This window comes from Ostrea edulis, chromosome 6 (genome assembly GCF_947568905.1).
Source record: "Ostrea edulis chromosome 6, xbOstEdul1.1, whole genome shotgun sequence".
Taxonomy (NCBI): Eukaryota; Metazoa; Mollusca; class Bivalvia; order Ostreida; family Ostreidae; genus Ostrea; species Ostrea edulis.
The window spans coordinates 65,613,730-65,624,322 of NC_079169.1; the positions used below are offsets into that span (position 1 = coordinate 65,613,730).

A 10,593-nucleotide genomic window follows, 5' to 3' on the forward strand; every position below is an offset into this window, starting at 1 on the left:
GCCAAACTCCAATAATATATACCATCAAAAGAAGAAATGGCGTTGGATTGGTCATATCCTCAGACGACCACAGAACAACATCACAAAACATGCATTAGAATGGAATCCACAAGGAAAAAGAAAAAGGGGGCGCCCAGTAACAACATGGCGAAGGACTTTAAACACAGAGCTCAGGTCGATCCAGATGTCATGGGGAGAAACCAAACAAGCTGCACATGACCGAGACAGATGGAAAACTATTGTTGAGGCCCTATACCCCCTTAGGGGCCAAGAGGAATAATTCAAGTAAGTCATATCTATACATTTGTTTGTACCTCATGTACCAATGATTTGGGTTTTTAATTAGTGAATAAAGATTTTTTTAAATTAAATTGTTCGGCCAAACAGCCCTGTCTATTTGACTTTCCAAATGTATTACGGTCAGTTCTCTGGTCAGTAAATCAAAACATGGTCAGTCACCCATTTTATCATGCTACAGTTTGTCAGCCGACGTGGTCATCCGAAAAATGACTAGCATCATGAGCATGTGGCGTGACGCTTCAAGATGCATGTTTAGCTGTCTCGACTTAGACTCTCTCGATCTCACCCTTACAGATGAAATTGTTGCTAGTGGTATCCATTTCTGTACTCTGCCCTTACCGGAGAGAAAAACAGAAAAGTGCACCTAGCTATCCCACCAAATAATGTAAAGTGTAATAGATGTAATCTATGGCTAACAGTATGAGAAAAAGGGGTCTTATGATATAAATATATCTAAATTACGTTTTGGTTGATTCTTACAGAGAAAAATTTGAGGAATCTGGAAATGCCAACACCATCATTCTGTCTTACTCATTTATACTTCAAATATGGGTGTGTGTGTGTCTTTTATTACCATGCCGTCAAATCAGTTATTGCTTTCATCAATTTTATTCAGTTAATGCATGCAATAGTTGAATTGATGATATTTTCAAATAAAATAATAAAATAGATCCGCCCACGTGTTCATGCTAATAGAGCGGATTTTCAGTCATTCAAATAAAACTCATCGACGGTCGACCAAAACTATAATGAAAGGTGGAGATAACGAACAGTGACCAATCTCATTACTCACATAAGCAATACAAATAGAGAGTTGGACAAACACCGACTCCTGGATAATATAAATGAACAGGCACTCGACGTGTTAAATATCTATAATAAAAAAATTGTCTTGACAGAGTTGCTTCTAAACGGTAGGGGTCTAATTATCATATTATATCGAACCTTTCTCCGAAATTTTCAAGCGATGCAGCTGGTAAAAAAGAAAACCAATACCCTGTGAATATTATGTTTAAAGGAAGACATCTTTTTTATGATAGATATTTAAAACGTCGAGTACCTGTGGATAAATAACATGTCCTGATTTGATCGTGGACCTACGCGGCCTATACTTTCAAAAGCCTTTGGACAAAATAGGCCTTAGAGAATAATTCTCGGCCATCTGAAAGAAAACGGCGTATGTTTGACTTTTAGAATTGACATTTCCACTAAAATCGAGATAAACTGTCATAATTTACTGTCTACTTAGCATAAGATTAAAACATATCTCTCTTATCAAGAATTTATCTTGTTCAAGAAGATATCAAGTTTGAAATCCGGAATTTGACACACTGTGCATCGTTTTTCATTTTAATCTTTCAAGCGTTTTCATGACGAGAATTTGTTTAGATAAAGATGGCGCTGAATTTGTTTTTCTCTTCAGTAATTATTTTACTTTACGTGTTTATAACAAGGACAAGTTCCCGCATCATTGGCTGTAACAGGGAAGAGTGTAAGTATATTTTTAACGTGACACTACAAAAAATGATCTGGATGTCATCATGTGCAAAGATGTAGGCCAGGAGCTTGTACAGTTGTAATCTCAGGGAGACTCGTCGAGGCTGGGTATTTGGATCGGACTGACGCCTCCTCCGAATCTCAAACCAGTCAGTGTCACACAAAGTGATTCAGGAAATCTTGCCTGAACTTCGACGGGTACTACTAAACAGAGTACGTTAGAGTACGTTGGTAAAATTTTCAAATCTAACACGGGCTCGTCTATTCTATATTTACACGAGGGAGAAATCCAGAATCCCAAAAATCGCTAATTCAAATTTTCATTTGTCTCCTTTTTATATTTTAAGGATGTTAAATCTAAGAAGCCCTATCTCGATTGATCGAAGAAAGATCATAGTTTGTAAAAATACCTAACATCTGTTTGCGCTATTCTCTTTAGAGAAGTCGAGCGGCATAGCCTTCATCGACTTCTCTTCGCAAGCATTCATGTTTTGATTCTGGAAAACATGTAAATGCCGGAGTCGGTGACAGTTTGTGCTTCGACCGACGTATCGACTCAGATGTGCCTGGATTTACGCAATAGACAACTTGTTTTCAAACATTTAACAGCAATGCACAAAACTGTAACAAGGAAATCAAAACTTACTTGCTTTTAATCCATTTTCAACATGCCCCTGTCCCGGGTTTAAATCACAACGCTGATTACGTCAGCCTGCTTTCTCTTAACTGGTCCCCTACTGTGAAAGCTCCCAAGACCAGTTAACGTAAACCCGGGACAGGGAACATGTTGAAAATGGATTAAAAGCATGTAAGTGTTGATTTCCTTGTGACAGTTTTGTGTGTTACTGCTAAATGTTTGAAAATAAGTTGTCTATTGCGTAAATCCAGGCACATCTGAGTCGAAACGTCGGTCGAAACATAAACCTTCACCGACTCCGGCATTTACACGTTTTCCAGAATCAAAACATGAATGCTTGGGAAGAGAAGTCGATGAAGGCTATGCCTCTCGACTTCTCTAAAGAGAATACTGTTTGCACCAGCATTAAATATGAAGAATCAATGCATTTTCTGTCCTTTTTGAACCACAGGAACTTTTCTTCAATCACCCAAAATAGAGATGTGTTCTCATTGGTCAATTCAATTCGCTCTTATGCTGTACTATCGGCTCATAATGTTTTGATCGCCGGTGTTGCAGGCACAGGGAATTTTTTTTCATTAAGAAATAATCTTTAAAAATGTTCTCTGCTCTCAAACATGTGCGAGAAAAGCTAAATACATGGTCTATGTATGGGATATGATACTCAGGTGACCGAGAGGCCTTTGAGCTCGGGTTTGGAGTACAATTGAATTGACCAATACAGTGATTTTTTTAGGCCCATTTTAGTTCCGAATTTCGGCCCTTTCCCCTCCTAAAAATTGCCAATATTTTTCCCAATTTAGCTTGCATTTTTTCCAATAATAAAATTATGAGAGGATAACGTATTTGAAAAAAATAAACATTCGATGTTAATTATATACATAAAACTTAATAAAGAGTTATGGGAATGATTTGGATAGAATAGTTGACAATTTTAGAAGGTTAAAGAAAATTAGATGTGTAAAATAAAGATAACATAATGTTTGATATGAATTTAAAACTTATTTATGATAACATTTATTTTTCCCAATTTGACTGTAATGTTGACAATTTTTCCCAATTCGAAAGCCACAGGAACCTTGTAAAAAATGTAGAAAAATCACTGCAATAAGAAGGCGTTTTCTATTTTGGGTGATTGAGGAAAAGTTCCTGTGATTCGAAAACGACAAAAAATGCATTGCTTCTAGATATCTATTGCCAGTGCATTATTAGGTATTTTTACAAACTATGATCTTTCCTCGATCCATCGAGAATGGGATCATAATATTTAACGTCCTTGAAATATAAAAAGGAGAAGACTGAAAATTTTGGTTAACGAATTTTGGGATTCCGGATTCCTCCCTTGTGTAAATATAGAATAGACGTCAAATTTTAATAAGACAAAGATTTCATGACGATCCCCTGTGATCTAATGCAATTTAAGTGGTTATTTGTATGTATACCGCTTAAATGAACATGATTTAAAAATAATATTGCACAATATTTGTCACAAGTACTTGCTTTTTAGCTATATTTTGACCAGAAAACATTAAATAATATATTGAAGATTTACGGCATCTTGATCCCGATAATTAGTATTTTGTTTGGAGAAAGTATTTGAGCGATGTGACATATTACACCAGTATTAAACCCAAATACCAATGATTTATTTTCACTGTTCAGTTGACAATAAAAAGACTTAAGGATGTGTGCTACACCAGAGAAATTTGACGTAGATGAAAAGTGGAGGATATGTACAATAATATTTTGAAGTTAAAAAATTTCAAATTTACTTTATTTTGTCAAAAAATACAGTTTTAATAGAAGGTAATCTGAAAAAAAATTAAAACCCCTGCTGGACTCGAACCTCCGACCTACAGGTCAGCAGTCGGTATTCTAACCTACTGAGCTACTCGGCTAGGTATTTAAATCGCAAAGGAAAAGCCAAATATTGCTAATATCGATTTTTTCATCCATGTTTTTAAAGGAAGTCAGCCATTATGACGATGTAGAGTACTACCTTAATACTTCAAAAATAAGATAAAGGTGTAATCTTGGAAACTTAGATGTAATACCCTAGTATTAAATAATGTAGATATGTAGTTAAATTTGATCGGGATCAAACAGTAAACTGTAACTTGAAATAATCCCTAAACTAATGAAAACAAATGCAATATATTCCAGATATACATTTATTAGGCTAAATTAAAGTATAAGCATCTACGAACAGGGGTTAAATTGCATTTATTTAAATTATGAAATTTTACCAGAGTATTCTAAAGTACTCTAGCGTACTCTGTTTAGTAGGACCAGAACTTCGATCGCTAGACAAGTGGACAGTTTTTAATAGAATTTTAAAGTTGACAAATCTTTCCGAAAAATGTTTTCTACAAAGGTTATGATAAACTTGAAATGTTTTACACTTTATGAACTTTGATTTTACTATGATTTAGGGCTGTCGCAGTTCAAAAAAATTTCGAGTCGGTTCAGGGTTTTTTAATTCGGGTTTAGGTAATTCGGTTCAGGTCTATATAGCTCTTTGAAAAATCTGATATACAGGGCTCGAAATTAACATATGACCGTCAGTCTGTGACTGGTTATAAGTCTGGCGGACTGACTTACATTTGTTTTCGTCAGTCCGATGGAACTGGTTAATTTTGTTAAGCATCATTTCGGAAAATATACTTATGAAATCTTATACACACATTTGGCATCTTCTGTAGATATCAGATAAATCTTGATTCGTAAATATAAATCCCACATAAGTGCTACAATGTTATCAGGCATATTGAGTTGAATTTCATTTTAATAACATTAATGAAATATGTTTATAATTATTTCTGGAAAACTTGATTGGACTGGTAAATTTTTCCACGGACTGGTTGAAATTATACCCCATCAGTCCGGCTGGACTGGTGACATAAAAAGTTAGCTTCAAGCCCTGATATACAAGTTAGATTCAAAAACCCTTATTATTATACTTTCATGTAAAATACTTGAATCTGATTGGTTGAGAAGCATTTAAAAAAACATTTTGTTACCCTCTGAGAACAGAAAGCACGCCGCGCTCCAGGGTGATAGTATCTAGCAACGGGTAACAGTACTTGATAACTGGTGATATTATTAAAAAAATTATTACATGCGTCAAATTTATGCATGTACGGTTCGCCGTAGATTGTTAGACAACGTCGTTTGAGCGTTTGTAATAAACACAAATACCCGCATCGATATATGAAATATCGCATGACAGTGATTGATCAAATGTCAACAGACGTAAGTCTTTCTGCTTTGTTGTTTATGTAACATTCAGTATAATAAAACAAATATTGCATGTAGTTGAGGGTAACACCTCGGTTGACAATGGTTCTCTCGGGGTGAAAATTTTCAATGTTACCCTCAACTACATGCAATATTTATATGTATTATGTTACAATAATTACTCGCGGAAGTGGACTCTGGCTTAGTCTCGACATTGTATTAGAAACATCATTGTCACTTCTACTTGTTTCCATTCCATGCTCTCAATGTTTCGTCGTTGACAATGTTGATTCTGTGGTGTATTTTAGATGTGTCTGACATATACCTTACATACTGTCATTGTTTTGTCCACAATGCCATCATTTAACAATTGATCAAAATACATTGTATAGCCACATTTGAGGATTTGACACCATTTTCTTTAAACAGATTTCTAATATGCTAATAATGATTCTATCGTAAAAATCAGACCCGAACTGAAATAAGGAAAAATGGAACAGAACCCAAACTGAACAACATGGCTCGAGGTTATCCGTTATTTTGGGTACCGATTGTAGCTCTACTATGATTCAACTAACAAATTTTTTAATTGAAATTTTCTCTTCCTAAACATTATTTTTTAATGTTTATGACTGTACCTGTAATGTTTATGACTGTACCTGTAATGTTTATGACTGTATCTGTAATGTTTATGACTGTACCTGTAATGTTTATGACTTTACCTGTAATGTTTATGACTGTACCTGTAATGTTTATGACTGTACCTGTAATGTTTATGACTTTACCTGTAATGTTTATGACTTTACTTGTAGTGTTTATGACTGTACCTGTAATGTTTATGATTTTACTTGTAATGTTTATGACTTTACCTGTAATGTTTATGACTTTACCTGTAATGTTTATGACTGTATCTGTAATGTTTATGACTTTACTTGTAATGTTTATGACTGTACCTGTAATGTTTATGACTTTACTTGTAATGTTTATGACTGTACCTGTAATGTTTATGACTGTACCTGTAATGTTTATGACTGCATCTGTAATGTTTATGACTGTACCTGTAATGTTTATGACTGCACCTGTAATGTTTATGACTGTACCTGTAATGTTTATGACTGTACCTGTAATGTTTATGACTGTACCTGTAATGTTTATGACTTTACTTGTAATGTTTATGACTGTACCTGTAATGTTTATGACTTTACTTGTAATGTTTATGACTGTACCTGTAATGTTTATGACTTTACTTGTAATGTTTATGACTGTACCTGTAATGTTTATGACTGTACCTGTAATGTTTATGACTGTACCTGTAATGTTTATGACTTTACCTGTATATATTTATTTGATTTTCAAGGTTTTGAATTTGACAAAGATAACACAGAAGACTATGTGTGGAATACGAACGATTCCGAATTTGTGGGTGATGGAAACTATTGGAAGATATACTGTTATAAAGGTGGTCTTCAATCAGTCATTTCCTTGTGGGTCAATCCTGTGGTATGTAAACATTTTTTACTCTGAAAATTCTTAATAGCCACATTTGTAGGATGTGACATATGAATCTGGTCATTGTCTTTGTATCTAACCATTAGTGGTGGTATGATACCTTTTCTAGCCGATCCGGTACATATCATGATACCTGACATACGATACATATCACAATACTTTGCATATCAATAAAAAAAAAAGAATTTCAAATTTATTCAGTTCAAAACAAAACAGAAAAAAATTCACTCAGTTCAGCTAGTTTCATGACTAGAATAAAATAAATTATCACACAATGCTCCAAAAACTTCACAAATACTTCTTAAGAATAAAGAGTCTATGATGTTACGTATACCGTTTTCCCTTTTGTAAACTGGCAAGCCAAACCTCCCATACGGCCATACCCCTGACTAGCTTCCAGTCGGTTTTGTTAATGTTATGTAGTCAGCCAATTATTTCTGTTCTACTTTCATTTATTGCTAAGTGGATTAAAAATACCTGACATTTGGATATTTTTGGAAAACGCTATCAGGGGTATTGTCATTATTATTAATAGACATGTGTATTGATCCGTATATCGCCAAGAGGAGTATAATGATGCATCAGTGCACCGATGCATCATCCCACCTCTACTTACCAAACCATGGAAACAAATACACAAAACCTTTAGGAGCTAGGACAAACATAATACCTTTCTTCATTAAAGCCTTCTTCTTTAAGTCAATAGCTGCATTGAGATGTGATATATCATATGCAAAAACTATAGGTGATATATCATATGCAAAAACTATAGATTGTATAAATTCTTTTGACACACTGAATAATGGGTATTGTGTTCTTATTTTGAGGTCAAAATCATGTCAATTAGGTCACTGTTTTTCATACTAAAGCACCTTGAATGTAAATTACATATACTTGTGATTCATTACAAATTTTGTCTTAATTTGCAGCATTGTCACTGTGTATAGTCACTGTGTATATTAAAACATATTTCTATCTGTTCGCAGTATTGCATATACTTGTAGCAAAACTAATAAACACTGGCAATGTGAATAAGATATGGTGTATACCAAATTTGCTCTGAGGATTTGAGATTTTATTATCATTATTCTGTTAAACATTTGCTACATACATTTTCTGAAATTTCTATGTAATAGCACAGATCAAAGTACTGTCAGAGTACATGATGACATAGAATAATGTAGAGGTATAAGATCATTTAATTTCTCATACTTTCCCTTAAGAATAAATAGGAAGTAGGATATTTAAAATGATCTCAAGAAAGGTAACAAGATCAAGAAATCATGCATATTATACTCTCTTCCTTTTGTCAGTTACAATTTATTTCCATAGTTCTCAAAACCTTTTTGTTGCTGTGACAATAGTCAGTACTTTCAAATTTTATTATAAATGAGAGAATAGAGTGATGGTTTAGTACGTATCTGTGATTTATTATAATTCAAGTTTTGTATGCCCCATTTTAGTGTTTGATGTTACAAATGTAAGTATAGAAAATTAATGTGGTCTCATAACTCACATCATGTATGTGTTTCATAATTGAAGAAATTTCATGCAATAATGATGCACGTCATTTTAAAATTTGTCTGAATGGTGACTTGATTGATCCACAAGCTTTGATATATGAGAGCTAATACATGCATAGTGAATGCTTATCCTTCTATGTGTTATTTCAGATGAAAATCAAGTTCAACAGTACCCACCCACCAAGCCTCTTTAAGACATTGAGGGGAGGAACCGTGGAAGAGGTCAAGGGTCAACAGGGCTCTTATCATCCCTTGTACGATATGTTGCAAACGTTGAGACTGGTTGTTCAGAGAGATGTAGAAGAAGTGAAGTTTGCTCCTTTTAACCAGAGCTGTATTGGGGTGGAATCAAACGTAGCATTTAAGACTGACTTTTTAGTCAAAAGTAATTGAAGCATTGATTAAATTTTTAATCGTGTCATTTCATGGAATGATGAATTGTACATTGGATAACTTGTTCACCACTAAGGAGCATCTAGTCGTTTACCTGTCCTTTATCCTCTAAAACTACATGTAGGAATCTTTGGATATTTTTCATATGTTTGTGTGTATTTACAAACATGTATGCATACATACATATAAATCCATACATTATGGATATATATATTATACACACACAAACATTATTGGTACATAAGTATAAACATACATGTACATGCATTCACACTTACATTGTACATTATACGTGGAAGTGATCTGTCATAAACAGGGTGGATTTTGTTTTTTATTGGAACAAAATTATCTACATGGGAAGTTAGGGGTAATGAGAAGGCAGTGTTCAGGAGACAAATTGAAAATAAAACGAGCTTGTTGATGTTCCTTAGGTGGGTGCATATACTGTGCTAATTTTCACGAGACTGACCTGTCTGTTTGTTAATTATTCCGAGGTACTGTAATTCCACGGAGTCATCATTTTGCGGATTAGCAGTTTTGGTTTGGTATGTGTGTTTGGAATTTCACTGGGGTGTATATAGCTTAACATGAAATTAGCTTGCATACTTTAAATCTGTAATGAAATGGCCTACATTTTTGCAATTACTCCCCTTACACCGGAAGTTGGGGGCGCGCTTACGATTGCGGTCCTAAGCTTCACATAAATAGCATTAACAAATAGTGTATAGTATAGCTTACGTTACCAAATTGAGAGAGAGAAAAGTTGACTTCATAATATTGTCTAAAATTTCTTGACAAGTAAATTTTAAAAATAATAATAATCCAAAGCTCAAGAAGGAAGGCGGCAAGGGTTGATTTTTCAGTTCCATTCATATGTTAAATTTTACATTTCCACTACCATTCACGACAATGCTTTTTCTAAGGGGGAACGGGGGGCTATCCGACTATAGGTCTTTCTCTGCACGTGAAAACAACCAAGTTTGTATGTAATAATAAGAGGAGGCAGACCCATTGTTGCTAAGAGCCTGATGATTGTTTTTGTGCTCATTTGAGTAATTGAAGTGCAAGAAGAGGTGTAAGTCGATGTACACAAAATCTAACTTTCAAAAAATCAAATCACACGCAAAAAAAATATTAAAATTTAACAAAAATATTACACTAGACATACCAATTCGAGATAATTAACATGCTTTATTTATTGGCACCTAGTGTACATTTAGCAACAAGTAGTTTTGTTCAGTGTGAAACCATATATTTGGGTACCGGTATGCGTTGGTTTTACATGTGTTTTTAGGCATATCGTATTGCATGTTTTGTTTGTGTGTTTTGGTTGTCGAAAATATTGATAAAAATTAATAATGAAGAATTGCTGATATACTAAGGACATCATGATTCTGATCTAAAGAAATCAAGGACTTGGTAATATTTACATACTTTATTACATCATAATCATACATTGTTTGCGAGAAAACCACACAAGGGACACATATAAATGTA

At 34.1% G+C, this 10,593-nt stretch overlaps 1 protein-coding gene across 2 annotated transcripts in view; it reads left to right on the forward strand.

Annotated features, from left to right (window-relative positions):
* Positions 1 to 1,652: 1,652 nt before the first annotated feature.
* The window catches only part of LOC125647804 (nuclear envelope integral membrane protein 1-like), a 24,474-nt gene continuing 15,533 nt past the window's right edge, over positions 1,653 to 10,593 (forward strand). The window contains exons 1-3 of one of the 2 annotated variants that reach the window (XM_048874624.2): positions 1,653 to 1,792; positions 7,029 to 7,171; positions 8,854 to 9,088. In XM_048874624.2, the coding sequence (XP_048730581.2) occupies positions 1,696 to 1,792; positions 7,029 to 7,171; positions 8,854 to 9,088 (475 nt within the window). In that variant the 5' untranslated portion in view covers positions 1,653 to 1,695. Of the gene's footprint in view, positions 1,793 to 7,028; positions 7,172 to 8,643; positions 8,661 to 8,853; positions 9,089 to 10,593 lie in introns of those variants that run through there. The other variant, XM_048874625.2, reaches the window with a different exon arrangement.